The 20,255-nt window shown below is 43.4% G+C and overlaps 2 protein-coding genes across 3 annotated transcripts; one reads left to right on the top strand and one right to left on the bottom strand.

Moving 5' to 3' along the window:
• The first annotated feature begins 581 nt into the window (after positions 1–581).
• ech1 (enoyl CoA hydratase 1, peroxisomal) lies at positions 582–5,663 on the top strand. Of its 2 annotated transcripts, none has more exons than XM_085795665.1 (11): positions 582–775; positions 868–952; positions 1,630–1,798; positions 2,178–2,266; positions 2,366–2,490; positions 2,872–2,920; positions 3,102–3,166; positions 3,676–3,746; positions 4,252–4,323; positions 4,863–5,013; positions 5,148–5,663. In XM_085795665.1, exons 2-11 carry the CDS (start codon positions 916–918, stop codon positions 5,250–5,252), a joined length of 933 nt encoding a protein of 310 aa, XP_085651791.1. In that variant the 5' UTR covers positions 582–775; positions 868–915; the 3' UTR covers positions 5,253–5,663. The 2 variants fall into 2 exon arrangements, with proteins under 2 accessions (XP_085651791.1, XP_085651792.1); XM_085795666.1 differs by having other exon boundaries at positions 583–766.
• A 57-nt stretch (positions 5,664–5,720) lies between these two features.
• On the bottom strand, positions 5,721–19,947 carry cep295 (centrosomal protein 295). The gene is made up of 29 exons (XM_085795664.1): positions 19,412–19,947; positions 18,719–18,919; positions 18,308–18,432; positions 18,125–18,218; positions 17,502–17,615; positions 17,281–17,421; positions 16,755–16,938; positions 16,299–16,478; positions 15,888–16,112; positions 15,508–15,605; positions 14,835–15,053; positions 14,452–14,528; positions 13,351–14,170; positions 13,038–13,221; positions 12,208–12,405; positions 11,875–12,093; positions 11,674–11,771; positions 10,851–10,941; positions 10,446–10,658; positions 9,917–10,050; positions 9,315–9,768; positions 8,939–9,118; positions 8,293–8,768; positions 7,999–8,169; positions 7,836–7,896; positions 7,313–7,642; positions 6,288–6,384; positions 5,938–6,037; positions 5,721–5,841 (listed from the first exon to the last, which is right to left on the bottom strand). The coding sequence occupies exons 1-29, from the start codon at positions 19,508–19,510 to the stop codon at positions 5,800–5,802; spliced, it is 5,625 nt and encodes a 1,874-aa protein (XP_085651790.1). The 5' UTR covers positions 19,511–19,947; the 3' UTR covers positions 5,721–5,799.
• Positions 19,948–20,255: the final 308 nt, after the last annotated feature.

Genomic DNA, 20,255 nt, shown 5'->3' with positions numbered 1-20,255 from the left:
TCTGTTCAATGGGGTTTAGGTCAGTAGCTGAGTGGCTCATAAAGTCTGTTACAGTAGGAATATAGAAGATGTTAATAAGCTGCACAACATCAGGCAGGTGCAAAGGTAAAAAGTCTCCGCAAAGTTCAGTCCTCTAAATGTTTCACTACTAAAGACAATAAAGACAAATTCTTTCCAAACTTCACTCTTCAAGTTAAAAGTCAGATTCACAATGACATTCATCAATATTTCATTTTTTAATTTTATTTTATTTTACATTTTTAAATAAAGAAAAAGCGATACGAGGAAGAGCAGAGTTATTTAAGAATGAAGGATTTCAATGAAATGTAGGACTCATTTGTACAGGCTACTGTCCAAGTTTGTCCAATATTCAGCGAGTGTTCAATTAAATACTAACATAGTTGATATTTAACTGAGTGATGTAGCTGAAAATGTATCTTTTTGTTTTGTTGAGGTCAGAGTCCCACTCAAACACAATGTTATTGTCTCAAATGTGGTCCGTTTTATAAACTGGTAACTGCAGGGTTCGACTGTGCACACAGTAGCCTACATTATTTACTGACTTTTGACATTCGCTTTTTCGTCTCTCAAGTTTGAGCCTCGTCAGCCACCGTATCAGGTTGACAAGGAGGCTGAGTCGAGCTAGTTGACATAAAGGTTATTTACCTTGGACTGCACTTATAAAAGCTAAAACTTCTGTTTTCTATCGCAGTCCCGTGTGTCTGCTTCTGTCGGGTTTTCTGACCACCAGCGGACTCTTCGGACTGTAACGCAGGTGAGACTGTAGTAGTTTATGTGCAGCAGTTAGCATCCAGGCTAATGTGAAGCAGCAGGCTAATATCTGTGTCACTTCTCTGTTTGCTGCAGGTTTATTGATCTAATAAGACTGTGGACTCTGCAACCTGAACACCTGCGATGTTGTCAGTCATTGTCAGGTCGACTCTCACGAAATGTAAGTGTCGTGTGTGTGAGAGAGTGTGTGGGTGTACGTGTGTGTTATGTTTTATGTTTTGACTGCTGTGTTATTTAGGTAAATATATAAAACCTGACTTGGTGTTATACACAGGTTTAAACGTGTTTGTTCACTTCCCTTAACTCGTGACTAAAATATCTTTCAGTGAAGTAAACAGAAGGCGTGAATGGCGATGTAGGTGAAAGGTCAGGATTTCTTTATGCAACATGCAAAGAGCTTATTTTTGTATGTTGTGCACTAAAATACCAGCTGTTGAACCTTACTTTGCATGGACAATAATCAAGTAGTAGTAATGCAAAATTATTCATTAAAAATAATCTGCAGATGAGTTGATGTAGATATTTTTTTGTCATTGTCCTTTGCTGTAGACCAGTGGAAGTCCTGTGTTAAACTCTTTGCATGAGTGTTACCCTCCAAATCTTAACATTTTGCACTAGAGAATCAATCACACTTATTGATCTCATCCTCAACATTTGAAAAACTGGAATGAGAATATTGTTGAAAGAAGCAGTAAAGTGATTATTAATCAGAGATAAGTTTTCAGATTTATTTCCAGATTAATCCATTTATCTCTGTGCTAAAGGCGAGTCTTGTGCTGTTGCTGCAGTTTAAATCAGCGCGTTTTATTCTTATTCGTTATCCTTCTCTCACCTCAGACAGGAGTTTGCGGCTGTCCAGTCAGTCTCTTGTCAGAGCCATGTCGTCTTCAGTGGGCCACACCTCTCCTTACACCACCCTGGCCATCAGCCACCCGGCAGAGTCCGTCACACATGTGGAGCTTCACCGGCCTGAGAAACGCAACGCCATGAACAAAGCCTTCTGGAGGCACGGCCAGTTTAAATAAACATACAATCATTTGTGGTAGATGAACACAGGGCAATTATTCTTCTCTTATAATATATTATATAAATTATTGTCTGAACTGAATATGCTGAAATGTTCTCATTGATACCTTGGATCATTAAACTTAAGTTAGATTTAGTGGAGTACAAGTTGTTGGACAATTTATTCTTTTTCACATTTTAAAAAGCAGCTGTCTTACACATGACTTAAAATGGAGCGTGTTATTGTGTTGTGAATCTGCTCACTGTGAGCAGATTCTTGTCTTTTTAATCAAAGGACACTTGATAAAAGAACTGAAAAATGTTTTACTATGTGAAAATGCTGACAGAGATGTTCTTTTGTTTTTGATCCTCTCTCCCAGTGAGATGGTGGACTGCTTTAATGAAATAGCTGGAGACCCAGAGTGCAGAGTGGTGGTGGTTTCTGGAGCAGGGAAGATCTTCACAGCTGGTGTGTATCAGGCACTTGTTTTTACTTTTTTAATGATAAATTATTTTGTTTTTTGTCATAGAGTTGTTGATATATTGTCTGTGTTGTGTTACTGTCCAGGTATTGACCTGATGGACATGGCCGGCGACATACTCCAGCCACAGGGCGACGACACTGCCAGAATTTCCTGGAACCTCAGACAGAAGATCGCCCAGTATCAAGAGACGTTCTCCGTCATTGAGAAGGTCTGACCTGAGGAGTGTCTCTGTTTAGCACATTAAGCACTGCCACTTGTTTTCTTCATAAATTGATTATTCATATAGTCTAATAATAATAATAATAATTCCCCTTATCCCACAATTATAATCTCTTAATGCTTGTTTGCCCAAGCATCAGTCCAAAGTCCTAAAGATCAGTTTAATAACATGAAATGAAGAAAAGAACAACATTATTTAATTTGAAAAGGTTGAAACAGGAAGTGTTTGGTAATTATGCTTCAAAATGACTGAACTTAATATTCAATTATCAGTAGCTGCAGTTAAATGTATATAATTGTCTGTTTGAACGGCACCAAATATATTTGATTGTCTGTGAAATTACTTATTGCTATTATTTTCTCCCTGTAGTGTCCAAAGCCTGTTGTGGTGGCCGTCCATGGAGCCTGCGTCGGAGGGGGTGAGTGAAAGCATCGGTGCATTGAGAATTAAGGTTCTGGTTTTCCTGTTGCATAGAGCTGGTCCAGGTTTAGACCACCATGGTCAGGGTTACTTGTTACATCATGTCTATCACTGTGCTGCTGCAGTTCCTGTTGTTAGTACACAGTCGTGTTCACAGTGGATGTTGTGCTCTGTGGCAGGTGTGGACTTGATCACAGCCTGTGACATCCGCCTGTGCACCCAGGACGCCTGGTTCCAGATCAAGGTGAGTTCATTCATGTGCACCCAACACTGGTCATTTGGGAGTGTGGTTCTAGATGAAGAGATGGGAATAGATGAAGGAGCTGAAAAATAAAACAAGCATGTGAAAGACAACAAGAATAAGTTGGAATTTACTTTGACAGGATGACAGTCAAGGAAAAGGCTTTATGTTTATTTTTATACTCCATTCTGATTATTTTATTTGTGAATCTGTGTATCTTTGAGGGATGTATTCAGGTGTATTTGACATGTCAGTGTTCCATGTAAAAAAATATTTTTCACAAAACCTGTATCATCCTCAACCACACTGTTTAATTATAGGGAAATAAACATTATGAAATACAGACAAGTGTTTAAGAATATAGAAATAAGGACAGGGTTTTTAATTACATTTGTGAGACTTAAATAAACGCCTATGTAGTAAAGACTACAGGTGAAAAATCATGAATCATGATATGAAACTTGAAGATAATGTTACAACAGTCTTCATCAGTGTGTCTTCTGGCTTCACAGGAAGTTGATATTGGACTTGCCGCAGATGTTGGGACTCTGCAGAGACTTCCTAAAGTCATCGGCAGCCGCAGGTAAACACACCTCTTCAGTAAATCAAACACACACCCTCTGCTCCTCCTCACTGTTGAGCCTGTAGCCGGTCTGTTTGAATGTGAGCGTGAATCGTTTAAAAGTGACGAGAGTACAGGACATCGCTCCCACACACTGAGCCCTTTAACAACCGGAGCAGCTGCTACACAGATCCACACAACAACCAGCTGTGCACTGCTGTGTGTGCAGCAGAGAGAAAGACACGAGTCAGTGTCTTTTTCACAGTTTGATACGATTCCATGATGTTGAGATTGAGGCTCTGTGGGGGGAAAGACCATCACCTCATCCTTCTCCTCTGCCCTGAAGATAGTTCATATGACTGTGGAGGGATGTAGAGACGTGTCTGAAGATGGAAATATACAGAACATTTAAGAAGAAAAATAAAAGCTCTTGATAGGAACATGTTTGAGTGACTAACCCCTTCAAGGTTACATTTCCAAATCCTTTTACGTGTGCTCTAAGTCCATGCTGTTGTTGTTTCTGCAGCCTGGTGAACGACTTGGCTTTGACGGCCAGGAAGATGTATGCAGATGAAGCCAAGAGCAGCGGGCTCGTCAGGTAAACACACCTGACTGTCAACCATCCACGGAATGATGCACTTACACATTTCTGTCGTTGTTTTTACCATCAGTCACTCAACAAGTGATGAGCTGCAACAGCATGTATTGCTAAACTCTCGAGCCACAGCAGAGACGACAGCGCTGACAGGATCAGTGTTGTTCATTGTAATGTGTGTTAGCCAGCAAGCTGGTCTCACTTCAGACCGGCAGCTCCCCCCTTATTTTTAAAGTAGCACTATCACAAATTCCAATTCTTTGTTCGGCCACTAGATGGGGCCAGTGGTGCAGCGTATCAGACGTAAACATCCTTGTCCTCTTTACATAGCCTGCTGTTAAGGAGGTGGGGCTGAGCGCCGGGCCAGCTTGTCTTATAACAAAAAGGAATTCTGCATTTGCTCCACAGGCACTACACCGTTTTTGTGTACAGATAGTTATGGCTCCCCTGGACATATTTATTGCGTATATCAGTTTTTTTTATTGCCATTACTGCTCTATTTGCTATAGTGCTGCTTTAAATGCTCCACATTTTGTCTCCAGCCGTGTGTTTGCAGATAAGGAAGCCATGATGGCTGGAGCTCTGGAGATGGCCGAGGAGATCGCCGGTCGCAGCCCTGTAGCTGTGCAGGGGACCAAAATCAACCTCATCTACTCCAGAGACCACAGCGTGACAGAGGGACTGGACTACATGGTGAGATCATCGTATGCCCTTTCAAAATAAAGACAATAACAACGGCACGCTTTTCTGCTCATCTTCCATTAGTATCGTGGTGTGAATGACGCTTCCCTTTCCGACTCTAATCGCCACCTCATTTGTCCCTCCAGGCCACGTGGAACATGAGCATGCTCCAGACTCAGGATGTGATGAAGTCAGCTCAGGCTGCCATGGAGAAGAAGAGTCCAAAGACGATAACCTTCTCCAAACTCTAACGCTCACTGAGGCACAGCTCAGATAATACACCACCTTGGCCTTTCTGTGGGAGGAGCCCCATGTGACCAAACACCAAAACTAGAATCTGTGGCCATGTGGGGAGGAAGGACTTTGATCTAACAGACTAACAGAAGTGGAGGCATGTTGGAGAAATGATCACAAATGGATGACCACAACATGTTCGTCTCAGCCAGTATGAGCCGGTCATGTCTTCAGCTGCGTTTAACTGCAGGTGATCGGTGTTTGAGTAGCAGGACAGGAACAGAAGACTAAATCTAAAGTGACCTCACTCACTCCTCAGTTTGCCTTCAGCAGAGGCTTCATGCTGGAAACGTTACCACTGTTTTGTATAACCTGTAAATGACTTGATGAATGTCTCATCTTATTAAAAACTCAGCTGAAAGTTTTGACTGAGGTGCCTGCTGTGATATTTTACTTAATACAAATACATGAAGTGCAGAACTAGATTCAAATAACTTAATTCTTTATTGATAAAACTTTACAAAACTAAATTTACATGAGTAAAACTAGAACATTTAAAGTCGGTCACTGCAGAGTCTGCTTGGCACGAAGCTTCTGTAAGGTTTTCTGTGAAGAGAGGAAAAACATTTCATACACTATTACTTCAATATCACCTCAAACTCAGAATTTGAGCAACTTCTGCTACAGACTTTTTTTTTTTACCATGTGGAACTCTTTGGCCTTCAGTCTGTTTTTCGCATTAGCTTCCTGTCTGCCCCTGATTGTTTTCTGTTGCTTCACCTCCTCCAGCTGCTCGTACAGTCTGCACAAACAAGTGCACACACAGAAATTGCATCATTTTGTTCTGTCAAAACCACATCATTTATATTTAATGCATGTTTTTACTTAGACCTCAATATAATATGACCAATTGTAAGAAGCAGTTTTAGACTTTGGAAATGAACCGTCCAGACTAATATCTGTAGAGTGTGTGGTTGGTGTACAGTGTCTACAGATTATATTTACTTTTAGCTCAAAATGTTGAAGGTTAAAATCTGATATTATTGCAGTACCTCCGAGTTCTCTGGTGCATCTCAGAAACGTCCAGCTTTCTTTGCTCTGGTGTGTGGATCTTCAACACATCCATCTTTTTCGGCCTGGAATCACGCACTGGCAGAAATATGTAAATATAAGTTAACTGAAGTTGCCTTGTTAATTATCACTACAGTTGGAATCTAATATTTAAATCAAATTTCAGGTTCTCATTTTGCCTAAATAATACACAATAAAGTACAGAGGTACACAGGGCAATAAAAGTTTCTGTGAACAGAGACATGAGTAAAGGATGAGCAGAGAAAGAGGTATACAGTTAACATTCGATTGTTTTTGTAAAAAAAAACAACAGGAACAGGAAGTTGATTTGGTTTGCCAAACTTTTAAAGGGACAACGAGGAGTTTCTATTCGGTTATAAAAAAGTCTCAATCTCCGCTACCCACACTTGTTAATGGGCCCATTTTCGATAAATATATCGTTCTGTCTCTATCGTTATTTTGTCATTATTAATGGTGGCGGAAATTCTGGTCGAGCCAACCAGCATTTCCTTACTTTCGGTTTTGTGGCAAGTCATGAGAATAACGCAGCTGAATCGCCGTATATGGTCGGAACTACGACGGTATGTGATCGTCTTCGAACCTCTGACTTTAATTCTTGATGAATGAAAACATGAGTCCGTCTCGCGCCGGTCAAAGAATTTTACGGTGCGCGCGGAGGCTCATAAATGTAGTGTGAAAACGCTTCGCTTTTCCAAAACTCCTCATTGTCCCTTTAAGATAGAAAAGGAAAACGGCCTTTTTGCAACAGTTTGTATTACTGGTCGTGTTTTGTTGAGCAGCTGATCAGATTAAAGCAGTTCCTTGTGGTGAACAGTCTCAAGTTTCTCAAGTGTCATTACTGACAAATCAATGCAAAGTTTGAAATGGTAAATGTCTGGGGGAAGACTCCTGATTAAGGATCTACAGATTGCGTGTTCTGTCTCCCATAATATTAATGCTGTGATTTGAAATGAAATGTGAAACGGTCTGTATGTAGCTCACATACCTGGCGGGGGGAGCTGGGCCTGTTTCAGCTTGAGGCTGGATCCTTCAGTCTGCTGCTGCTCAGCTCGTCCTCCCTTCGACTTGCGATTAGCCTCATGTTGAAGCTCTGGTTCAGTCTTTGTCTCACTACAGACTGGTTGACATTTCCCAGCTTTAGACTTCTCTCTGGGTTCAGATGAAGTTTGGATCCCAGGCTTCATCCTGGCCAGAGCTCCTTTGGCCTTGATGGCCTCCACCCTGCGGGCTGATCTCTGGAGCAGAGCGTTGCGCTTCTGCTGGTTGACCTGCTGCTGACCTCCGCTAGACCCCCACTCAAACTTCTGTAAGGTCACTAAATATTAGAGAAAAAGAGCAGAAAAAAAACAAATGTTCCCTTTTCCACACATGAATGTACAATGTTTACACAAAGTCGTAATCACATGCATTTTACTCCTTTTGTGTCCTCGATCACATCCATATTTAAAAATCCAAATCTCACCCCCATCATATTTTCATTTTGTTATATTCACAGCTGTGATTTTTACCTTGGTGTGTTTGGTGCTCGTCTTCCACTATGTCCTCTGCTAACAGTGTGGATTCTGCCTCCTGTAGGAGACACATCTTATTTGGACATACGCTTTGGACTTGGGCTACAGGTATTTTTATTATGTACAGATCGGTCAGATTTGTGATATCATATACAGTTACCTCTGTCTCTTGGCTTGTCTGTCCTTTCTCCCACTCCATGTGTGGAAGTTTGTCTTCCTGAACTGGATCTCCCTCAGTGACGCTCGTCTCTTGGTCCTGCAGCGTGGTGTCTGCCAGGCTCACTAGGGTTATCTGTGACTGCTCCAGGATCCCCTTCTCACTCAGTCCTTCCTGATGTCCAGGGAAAGATCAAAGATGACAACAACACAGTTCAGCCAAAGATGTTGCACATGAGTACAAGATATTTAAAAAGATGTTCAGCCTTTTTCTGAGATTAAATCACAGAAATCATACCAATATCTTATCATCCCCCTGCTCAGACTTCAGTTCTTCAGCACAAAGGTCACTGAATGGCCCTGAAAGTTGAAGATTTTCAGAAATGCTGTTTGCTTCTACAGACATGCCTGCTGCTGGCTGTGGCAGCTCCAGAGCGGGTGAATCATCACGCATGGAGAAATTAGACAAATTCAGAGCTGTTAGTTCCACATCTGTCTTCATGGTGTCGTCCAGCGTGAGCACAGACTCCTGGGGCTGGCTCTGGCAGGATTCATACACGGCGTGTTCAGTTCGAAGACGTTCAGGAGAAGGATCAGAGTGGGTTTCAGACTCTTCATGAGGGGTGGGGACACGGCGTCTCTCAGTGGCGGGCTGTCCTTCAGGCGAGGTAGGCACGTTGTGTTCCAGCAGGTGAAAGGTCATGGACGCGTCGACTGTTTCATTGTGGGTGATCTCAGCAAGTAGTGGGTGGAATGAGTCGGAGCCTGGAAAAACTAACATAAAAAGTGATTAACATGGACATAATGTGCAGTTAAACACATGCAGATAAAAGCAAAGTGACTGTAGTTTAAAAAAAAGCAAAAAACTGAATGAACTTCAGACACCACACAGATATGGCGCAGGTCATATTCTCCTTCTGAAGCAGCCACCAACAAATCTTCACCTTCACTTCTCTCTGGGCCCAAGTCCACGCGACGGCTTCGGTTGTGCAGCTCCTGGTGTTCTGGATTCTGACTCACACTTGGGATGGTGGAGCTGTGTGATGAAGCCTCAGGAGGCAGCGCTGTGTACACCGGCACACAGGATTCAGTCGAGACGCCGAGATCTACACGAGTTCTTTCGTCTACAAACAGAAACAAGTTCTCAACTCAGATCGTTTTTCTATACTTCGACAAAGTCCATTTAATTACTCAATTTTGACCTTTATTTGTAATAATAAAATAATATTTCAACAGATGGGCATCATCTGATAATTTGACACACTCAAAAGGTTGAACTCTTGTCTTCAGGTCATTTAGCAGCCTTACTGCACATTTTACCTGAGCTTCCACTGTGTTGATCGTTATCCAGCTCCCCGACCAGCGGCCTCATGACACTCTCCTCCTGCCCTTCATCCAACCATGTGGTCGACGGCTCCTGCACCAACTGCCCTATCAGCTGGTCTGCGTAAAAGTCCTGCCCGCCACTCAGCCAGTTAAAGCTGGACTGATGCGAGAGTTGACCGATCATCCGACTCAGAGTGGAATCCCATCCACCCTGATCCAAGCTCACTGAAGCAGGCAGACCCGGAAGGTGACCGATCATGGACGAGTGAGCCGAGGGCTGACCGACCAGTCGCTCCATGGCCGAGCTCCTCTGGTCAGCGGCCAGACAGGACGACTGGTCTGCCGGCTGGCCAATCAGAGGCCTGAAAGAATCCTGCTCAGGGTCCTCAGCCTGTGACAGGTCCCCACCTGAGAGCTGCTCATGGACCGGATCGATTCTTTCCTGCGACTTAAACGTGACAATTAATTATTAATTAATTAAACCATATTTCACTTTTTAACTTAATATCATCAGTTATAAGAGTGGTTCCCAAACTTTCCCTGCTGGGCCCCAGAATAAGTTACAATATTCCCCATGTGGTTTAAGACTCACTGACCTGGCCACTGGTTTGTGAGGAAAGAGAGCGACGACCTGCAGAGTCTTCAAGCTCCCCACTTCTCTCTGAGTCTTGAACCTGAGACAGCTGTGAAAGTGAAGACCCAGATTCCTCCACATACGAGCCTTCACTGTCTGCAGAGGGATAAAAGAGACACTGACATGGTACCATCTTCTGATGTAAAATATGTGCAATAAGCACAGCAACAATTAAGGGCCACAGCAGGAAGCTGTTAAAAATCTAGTGTGCACAACCTGCTCAGCACCAAACAGCAGACAGTTGGCTAAGAATTTCAATGACCCCATGTCACAGGAATCTACCAGGTGTGCTGAGAGTTGTCACTTTGTAGGATCATCACCTCTGACCTGTGAGTGAGGCCGGCGTGAAATGCTGTAATTGCACCGTCTCACTATGATGTTAGTAATTGCTGCACCAAACCAACACCAGGACAGAGACCTGCTATCGATCCATCAGCTTGATTAATGAGAGGGGATCCTTGTAAGAAACATGTGGACTTGGTGTACTGTACCTGTGGTTCTCCCAGCAGTGCTGAGGGAGATGTTAAGCTCCCTTGTGTATCTGTCGATGATGCGTTGGATGCTGCTGTCGTTAAACAGAGAGTCTACGGCCGCTGCAGCTGAGCCCTCCTTGATACAGGAGCTTTGAGCAAATGGAGAAGAGGCGTGACGCAAGTCTGCTCCTCTTCCTTCTTCCTCACAATATCCAGCTCCTGGAGATTTATCTAAAGAAGAGGGAGATGAAGAACAAAGTTGAAAGTACATGTTGTCATGTGCAGAGCTGAAGCAATTATTCCAACAGGTCGTTTTTCCTGCTACTGGCATTTTCCGACATGAATACTTCTTGGATGTTTCTATGCTCCAAGTACAAATCAACTACATGTGTACAACCACACACACACACTCCTGTTCCTCACCAATATTCTGCTCAGGGTCGGTGGTGATGTAGCTGCCGGTGGAGATGGTGGTGGATGAGAGACAGTCAGACTCAGGAGGCCTGTGGGGAGACTGACACACACACATTCTCAGGGTCAACGTTAAACATTAACAAACTAACTAACTAGACAGTTCACACATGATCACAGACTCACTGAGCTCAGTTCAAGTGTAGAAACCATCACCAAATGTATTTTGATTAAATACACTTCAGGTTGAGTCATTTTACATCATCGCTCAGTACACACAGATGTACACATACACACACATACGCACACACAAAGAAGAACAAATACATACACAGACACATACAAAGACAGAGACACACATTAACAACATCAACATTAAACATTAACACAAAGAACTATGTACTAAACTAACAGACAGTTCACACATCAAACATTCACTGAGCTCAGTTCAAGTGTAGAGACCATCACCAGATGTATTTTGATTAAATACACTTCAGGTTGAGTCATTTGACATCATCGCTCAGTACACACAGACGCACACACACAGAAAGAAGTACAAACATGCGCGCGCACACACAGAAGTTCACTCACACACATTCACACAAAGCTTCTCAAGCGTAATCACAAGCTGACACAGGTTGTGCTCCAGCTCTCAGATTTGGCTATTTTTTCATCACCGATTCACAACACGTGAACCTCAGAGAGAGAACAACAGAGAGGAGACGACGCTCCGTCACTGCTCTTTGTCTCGCTCCTTTCTTTGCTGCAGAAGTTTGCCACAAAAACATGAAAGAGCCATTACTAGTTTGTGTACGTGTTCAGTTGCCCTGGTTACCTCTGTGAAGGACCTGTAGCTTGTGATCGCACGACCAGAGTAGTCGGCTCCTCTCCCAGAGTCAGAGGAGAGTGGTGAGATTACTCTCAGGGCTGAATCTGGAAAACAATATTTAAATCAAGTGTAAATATCTTTTTGACGCTTTTGTCTTGTTTTGTAATAAAATACCACCACCCCCTCCCCAACCTGCATCCTACATACCAGAGTCTGAGGAGTCAGCCCCCATTAGCAGTCTCTCTCTCAAGGTGAGATGTTTTGATCTCCTTGTCCAAGAGCTGCTTTGTCTCTCAGCAGTCCAATGATCACTGCTGGACTCAGAGGGCGTCTGCAGAGTCCTGTTAGTGGTCTCAGATGAATCCGATTCCTCGTGTGGATCCCAGTCCACAGCATGTGAAGGAGCCGTCAGACTTTCCTCTGGGCCTGGTCGATGGGAAACAACAATCAACCCACGATTCTCTCCAGAGTCTGACACATGGTTTGGGTGTGTGAAAAAAAAGCAGCATGTTATTCATGTGTTTCTGGGTCTGAGCCAACCTGCCACTTGGCTGATGTTGGCTGGTGTCTCCACCTCCTGAATGGCACTGAGCTCATGTTGTTCAGTCATCAGCTCCATGATTCCCGGCCTGACACGGGTCACCGGGGGCTTCGCTGCTCGAGGAGGAGGGAGAAGTCCTGAGGGGAGGACAGACAGTGGGACAGGTCCAGCAGGAACGGCGGTCTGAGTGACGGGTTCTGAGGAGAAAGCGAAAAACTTTACAGCTTTGAGTGTTTTATAATGAAATCTATATGTATGCCATGAAAGCCATGATGGCACATTTAAAGGGGAACTATCCAAGTCTGGTCGCTTTTCCTCTGTCTTGCTAACCCTCCTCCAGGCCATGTGCATTTGTTTTTAAATGAAGTATAAATCAATAGAGCAGTACATAACGTTATATATCATATATGATGTTATGGCGTGTATTTTTGTGTAGTTAATCTGTCATAAACAAGAGATTATGGGTTACAGTGCGTTTGTATCCTGGTGCGCAGAGACGAGAGCTGGGACACCGGGGCGGCAGCTCTGATCTTGCAAGGTTGTTTTTCAGCCAAGAGACGCTACGTTGAAGGCAGAGAGCCTCCATCTCCCTCGTAACAAGTTACAAACCATCACCAATTACTCCAAATCTGTTTAATTAAGGTAAAAATGTGCAGAGTTAAGCTAAAAATCCCACATAGTTCCTCAATTGTTGGTAGCCAGTCATGAAGCTGCAGGAGGCTATATGGCACTGTCATCGCCAGAGAGTAAAATCAGAGTAGAGTAGAAAATTGACATTATGAAATGAAGATTGTGTCATAATTGTGGGGAAACACTATCAACAACTTACCTGTCTCACCCCTGCTACATGGATGTTGCTGAGGGGAGCCATCTATCTCCTGAGGGTCTTCCAGATGTGACAACGTGCCTCCATTAGATTCCTCTATAGCTCTCAGCAGGGACGCCAGTAATCGGAGGCGAGTCTGACTGATGTTCTCTGAAACCAACACTTCACTCTTGGCCTCTGGAACTGTCTGCATGCAAGTGAGAAAAGTCATTTTGTTATGTGCTGCTTTTATTGAGATTAGTAAAGAAGTGAGCTATAATTTGTCTTCTGAACAGTAACAAAACACCAGTGCAGGAGTAGTTGTCTACACACTTACTTGTGTATCAGTTTGAATCAGAGCCTGCAACGTCTCTCTTTGCCACCTCATCTGCTCCATCTCCACTTCCTGCCTCTGCCTCTCCTCTTCCTGCCTCTCCCGCTGCAGCTCCATTGCCTCCCTCTGCTCCAGCACCCGTCTCTGAACCTCCTGCAGCTCCCTCCTCTGCTTCTCCATGTCGTCCTCGCTGGAGCTCGGGGATGCCAACTGCAGGGGCCGATGCAACGTGGCCCCGGGCTGAGCTGCTGCATAGCCTGGGACCAAAGGCGCCTCATCCGCAAAGGTGGGGCTAAAGACTCTGATGGGATCAGAGGCTGGCTGGGGTGAGACGACGGCCGAGTGACGTGGTGTGAACACACTGTGAGGTAGTGGCTCTGTGGTGAGCGAGGAGGGTCTCACTCTCTCCGGAAGGTGCTCAGTTACCCTCTCCATCACCTTGTCAGTCAGCCAGGCACAGACCGGTCTCTGGGTCCGTAGACGAAGAAAATCAGACTCCGCTTCATCCTGCAGCACTTCAAAGCCACTGCTCAGACTGGAGTCAGTGGGACGGGGAGGTGAAGCCAACATGTCAGACTCTCTTGTGGGAACTTCCACTGAGGTTTGTGGTTGTCTATGAAAACATGTCTCCACTGCAGGGGGAGGGTGTTGTAGAGGAGGTGGAGGGGGTACTAACAGGGGACTGTGCTGTGGAGGGCGACCGAGGCCTGGAGGTACGACAGTGGGCAGCAGAGACAAGGAGGTCATGTTGTAACGTATTTGTAGAGCGCGCTGGTATTCCTCCAGACGCTGCCGAGCCACTTCCACTGATCGCTGATGAATCCTTAAAAAAAAAAAAAAAAAAAAAAGTAGGCCAAAAAATAAATGTAAAATGTTATTCAAATTACAAGTTTAATTTAGGGGATTTATAATGTAAACAGCATGATACACACCATCTTTAAATCCTCTTAACTATGGTAAATACAGCAAGGGTAAGCTCAACACAATACATAAGCAGGGTCAATCAAACTGTCTGAGATCTAACTATGTGGAAAACTGGTGAGAGAGACAACCCCACAATGAGAATCATGGTATCAGGTATTGTGTTGTCAGGCCTGAACGCACCTGTTCTGTTCCAGCAGCCTTTGTTGGTATTCTCTGATCCTCCTGGTGTGGTCGTCTTCACCTGCAGGAGGCTCCAGCTGCAGAGAGTGTTGCATCAATCATCACTAAAGTAACTGTACTAAATATACTCCAAAGATATTTATAAAAGGCTGACTACTAAGATTAAAAAAATGTTATTAATTTGTCAGGAATATTAACAATAGCATATATGCCCCTGTTTAAATGTCTATTTTCAATTGGGCTATACAAATTTTAAAATTCACCATCAAACACAAAAATAATTTCAGAAACTCCCTCAGACAGTCAGTGCCACCAGCAAGATGAAATCAAAAAATCTCTAAACCCAGATTAAAAAAGAACATTATAATAAAATTTTGACCAACCTCAGTGGCTTGACCAGAGGCGACAGATGTGATGTCCAGGTCATGGACAGGTGCGTCTGCTTGGTTAACAGTCACTTCCTGTGCTGCATCTGCAGCAGCCTTCAGGTGTTCCCTCTCCTGCTGAGCCTCCAGCAGCATCTGCTCCAGTTTGGCTTTCTGCTCCTCCAGCTCCTGGAGCAAAACCATCTGCTTCTGCTTCTCATTCTCAAGCTCCTCTTCCTGAACAACACAACAACAATAACAACAACAGTGTTTTGCTGAATATCCACTTTGAAGGAGAAGAGCCAACTGAGAGCGAGGCTCCTGTGTCCCTCAGCAGACATCCATCAGCCTTCATTATACTCATCTTCATTTTGCTTTTGATTTGGACATAACTACAGAAAATCCAAATTCTGTAAACCTTTGAAGAAAACAGTTTCGAAGTGGGGAAAAAAAACGCAGAAGATGTGAGGTCTCCTCTGAAAAGGCCCAATCCCCTCTGCTTTAGACAGAGGCTGGACTGATGAAGTAATGAGGAACCCCTGGATCAAACCAATTGACCAATCACAACAACCATACGCAGCTGTGAGGATAACAAGTGAACCGGGCTGTGGAGGCTTTGATAAACTGTATAGTGAATATAGAATGTGGAGATTTGTCTGCACTGTCAACAAAGTCTGATCATAGCACCTACCCTTTTCTTTCGTTCGTCTTCAAATTCTTGGATTCTGTTTGCGAGTACGTCGGGAAGTCGAGTATCTGCTGCTGTCGACTGCTCTGTTGTTTCCAACACTGATGGAATTAAAAACAAGTAAACGCAAACGTTAGAATTAAACACAGTGAAAAAGAACAGGTGACAAACCAGGCATTTTTAAAATAGATGATTTGTTTTATATCAGCAACACCGTGATGTAGTGTAAAATTATTATTATTAACACTGAAGTTGCCACGGTATAGACAGTAAATGTGAGTAGGGGGAACATTTGAGGTAAAAAAAAACAAAAAAAACAACTCACTATTATCTAATATCAATATACACTGTTTTACTTATTCAGGTGACTCTGGATAACCGACCTTGTGGCTCAGGTAGTTCAGTGGGCGGCTCTTTCTCCTTCTCCTCACTGGTCAGAGAACCTGTCTCTATGGTTGTGTCCCGCTCTGGGATCTGATCAGTGAAGGCAGTTGGTGAACTGGCTGCAGGAGCACGACTCCAGGCTCCAGTACGCTGACTCCTCTGGTTCCTGATACGATCCAGGAGTTTCTTCAATGCTCGTCTGGGAGGAGGTCTGGAGGGTTCCTCTGCAGAGAAAGAAAAACACTTGTTTGTTAAGCGTTTCAAAGATGTTTCATTAAGATTATCACATTACACATTCAGATTGGATTTGGGTTGATGATTTGACATGCACGTCCTTTGTATGGATTTATAATTCACAGCAACTTAGCAAAGGAATTCATGTGTTATGTGTATGTGGAGCTTCTCTTCACCTTGAGCTAAGATTTCCTGCTCAGTACTTGCAGCTTCTTGCTCAGCGTCATGCTGTGCGTTTTCTGTTCCCTGTGTGGTGACTTCATCCTGTGTGATGTCCAGCTCCTGGTCCTGGCCGTCTGTGGAAAGAGCTGGCAGAGGCTCGGGCACCAGCTGGACCACCAGGTCACCTTTAACCCCTGGAATCAGACATGGTGGGAATTAGAGAGGCTCCACTGAAACCATACATGCAGACTACATGTCCCATGAAAACGTTGTGACTATTTTGCTATCAGAATCTTTGCTTTGTGACAAAACAAAGTAAATACAATGACAAACTACAAAGACAGACCTCAACCCTCTGGCAACTCCTATTGTAAATGACTTCTGAGGTTTTAAACTAAATTGCATAGATTTTGTATGTGTATGTTTTTCTTTTACAAAACATTCATATCAAGATGCTGCACACAACTTACTCCTTTCTCCAGTATACATGTCCTCAAAGGCAAACTCCATCTCCCTCTGGAAGTCCTCCCTTGTCTCCTGTCTCTTATAGAGAGGCTGGAAGATCTGAGGAGGCATCTGAGACACCTGCTGTCTCCTCCTCAGTAGGTCTGTCTGCTGCATGTGCTCCAGCTCAACAAGCAGACGCTCACGATCCTTAAAGAATACATCAAATTGCTCAGACACAAAGAGCTGCACTAACACAGCACCAAAACATTTCCTTCTATTACAAAACCATTAAAGATTTGCAGGCAACAGCTATTTGTCTTCCTATTAACCCCTTGCTAGGATACACTGTATCTGTATCTATGTGACTGATGTGTCAGTCATGAAGACAGAACATCCATGTAAAATGCACCACTCCAATGTTTTATGACTTAGATGATAGGTGTCTTATCTCTGGTGCACACTGTTGTCACTACTGTCACTTAGCGTTTGCTACAGTGATGGAAATCTGTTGGACACGTGAACTATGTATTAGTAACAAGTAAGTTGTACCTGCACCAGCTGTTCCCTCTTCAGTGCCTGCCTCCCTCGGAGACGAGCCTTCTCCAGCTGCTCCTCTCTCCTCCTCTGCTCCTCCTTCTGTAGATCCTGCAGTCTCCTGGCCTCCAGCTCAGCTTCCTCGTGGGCATTAAGCTGCAGACACAACTCCAGATAAGACAACAAGCGAACACTAACGAAACGTGGAGTAAAGTGCGGAAAATTACACGGCTTACCTGCTCTGTCTCTGCCTCCCTGTCCACTGAGCTCTCAGACATGTGGTAATGAGTCGCAGCGAAGGCACTCACATCAGATTTCTTAACGACATGTGACTTCCTGGAATCAATGCTCTGAAAAAGACAATTAAGTTTCATCTGGACTCCATAATAATAATATAAAGAGCCTGAACTGTACAGCTCAGAAAGCTTATGCTAATTTTATAATCAGAAGCAAATCTGGCCATCTGTTGCTCTAAAGCATAACCATTTTATCGTAATATCTCCACTGTATTATTGTTTCAATAATAACAATAGGACTAGTACCTCTGAAAGATTATGAGTATTTGCATATCCAACAAATGATAACATATCATGTTGGATTTACATATGCTGTAACAGCGAAAGAAAAGAATTTTAACGCAATACAAATTCATGACTCTGGCAATACATCCAGTTACATCTATTACAGTTGCCATGTCAGTACCTTTTGTGATATCATTGTATCAGGTGAAGCATTGATAAACCACTTAGCCCAAACTCAGCGAAACCTTTACAGCACTTGGCTAGTAGTCTCTGGACAGTTAACCAAAACGTGAGCCAACAAATAGAGCTGGCTTGTCAGGTGTGTCATTAATAATCACCTGAATGAGGTTAGAGGGGGGAGGGGGGAGGCTGGCCACTTTTGCCGATCTTTCCTTCTCTGACAGTAGTGCCTTCTTCCTGGCATTGATGAGTCTACAGAAAAACAAAGGAACATAATTCATATTCAACAAATAAACAATCTATAGTAAAATATCTGTGCTGTACTTAAGCATGCTGCTCACTGGTTTTGTCTCTCAGTGTCTTTAAGCCTCTGTGATTTCAGCTCCCTCAGAGCTTCTCGATAACGTTCCTCTGCTTTGGTGTGATTTTCCTCTTCCTTCTTAGCTATGGCTGCCAAGTCGGGTTCCTGGTTAAGATCAATAAAAGTGGCACACAAATAAATTATTCAAATACTGTATTTATCTTTTAGTTAGTTTATCATCATACTGAGTTTTTGTACATTTTAGTGTCAGATGCTCTAAAATACATCTCACAGGACTCATTTGTATGGAAAATCTGAAATGACTGACTGGAATGTCCTTAAAAGCTGTGACAGTTTCATTAGCAGGTGTAGTATCTTCAATCAATCAGCAAAAGAAACTCTGGCTGGTGAGGACATAGCTGCAGTGTCCTCTTTTAGCCCAAGATCTTACGTTTTCTTTAGCACTCCTGTGTCCCTGACCAAGGAGCTGTAGGCTCTCCTGGTATAACCTCTGCAGGGTGTCCAGTTTCTCCCTCTGCTGTCGCTCCCAGTCCTGCCGCAGCTGCTTTTCCAGCTGCTCCAGCTCATGCTGCCGCTTCTGTTCAACCGCCTGACGGATCTGCAGCGCAATGTACCGCTGCTGCTCTCGTACCTGGAGGTTAATACAAAAATTACTCATAGTGACCAAGAGGTTTCATGAAAAAACAGACTTTGAAGACTTTCCAAGGAGGTGATTTCATAAAAAAGATGGCCATGACAATTAAATCAAGTCTTGTTTTTGAAATATTTGTCTTAAAGGAGCTTGAGAAATTGAACCAGGACAAAGCTGTTGCCACATTTTACCAGTGCTAATAGACACTCCTGTTCATGTTCATGACACCCTGTGCCCAATACATGCGGCTGATATCACCTTACCATCAGACTAATTTATCGTCCATTGAATTGAATTATTATCTTTTGAACTTTTCACTGGTTATAATACCTTATATAGTAAGTGATTGGCCGATTAGTCAAGAAAATAATCCCAGGTAATAGCAGCCAGACCTAAGTTATGTAAAGTGGCAACTCTCCTGCGTAAACTATGTTGTTTATTAATCAGACATGAAGCAAGGCCTCACTAAAGGCCACACGTGACTTTATTTACCTGCTGTATTCGCAGTTTTCTCCTTCTTTCATGCTCCTCTCTTAAAAGCCGAGCCTCTTCGTTGGGGCTCAGTCTCAGTTTGGACACTTTCCTCTTCATTGTCGGCGGAGGCTTGACAACGGTAAACAGCAGGTAGCTCGTCCGTTAGCCCGGTGCTCCTCCACCATCACGACCGCCGACATTTTAAGAAAACATTTCAGTCGTAAAACAAGTGCGAACTAATCCAGGGATGCTCAAGTAATTACCAGAGAGAGAGAAAACAGACGCGAAGAGTTTCTTTTTCTTTATTTACCACCAGACCTCCTCCAACCGAAACAACTGCACGGTTTTGTTCACAACGTCACTTCCGGTGGTTTAAATTACCCGCCGTACCCGCTCCGGTCGGAAACAAAATGTCTCCCTTTAGTTCCTACCATGAATCGGTTATCCACGGTTCCTACCCACAAACTATTCCCCCTCCCTTTAGAAATGTGTCTCAAAACCCCAAAATGTAGTGACTTTATCGAAAAAATGTAATCAACTTAATATGAACAGACCCAAAGTGCAAAGTGTTTTTGCATTTTTATACTGCACTTAATTTCTCACCTGTATTACCTTCTTTGAGAGTATTTTCAATTGCTCAATAGAACAACTAACAATTAAAAACAAACAAACATAAAAAACTGCACAAAGTTCACCCTGTATCTGTTGCCCTGAGTTTCTACCATAGACTGTAAAAAGTTTCTACATTGGTTTTGAGGAAGAGTGGCTTAATTAAACAATCTTTCAGGCTTTTGGAGTACATGAGTACTGTACTTTTGGTTAGGATTTATGTTGTAGATTGTAGTGTGTGGTGTCGACGGCC

This window comes from Trachurus japonicus, chromosome 13 (assembly GCF_045865225.1).
Source record: "Trachurus japonicus isolate A0001 chromosome 13, Traja_1.0".
Taxonomy (NCBI): domain Eukaryota; kingdom Metazoa; phylum Chordata; class Actinopteri; order Carangiformes; family Carangidae; genus Trachurus; species Trachurus japonicus.
This window is presented reverse-complemented; position numbering and strand designations above follow the sequence as displayed.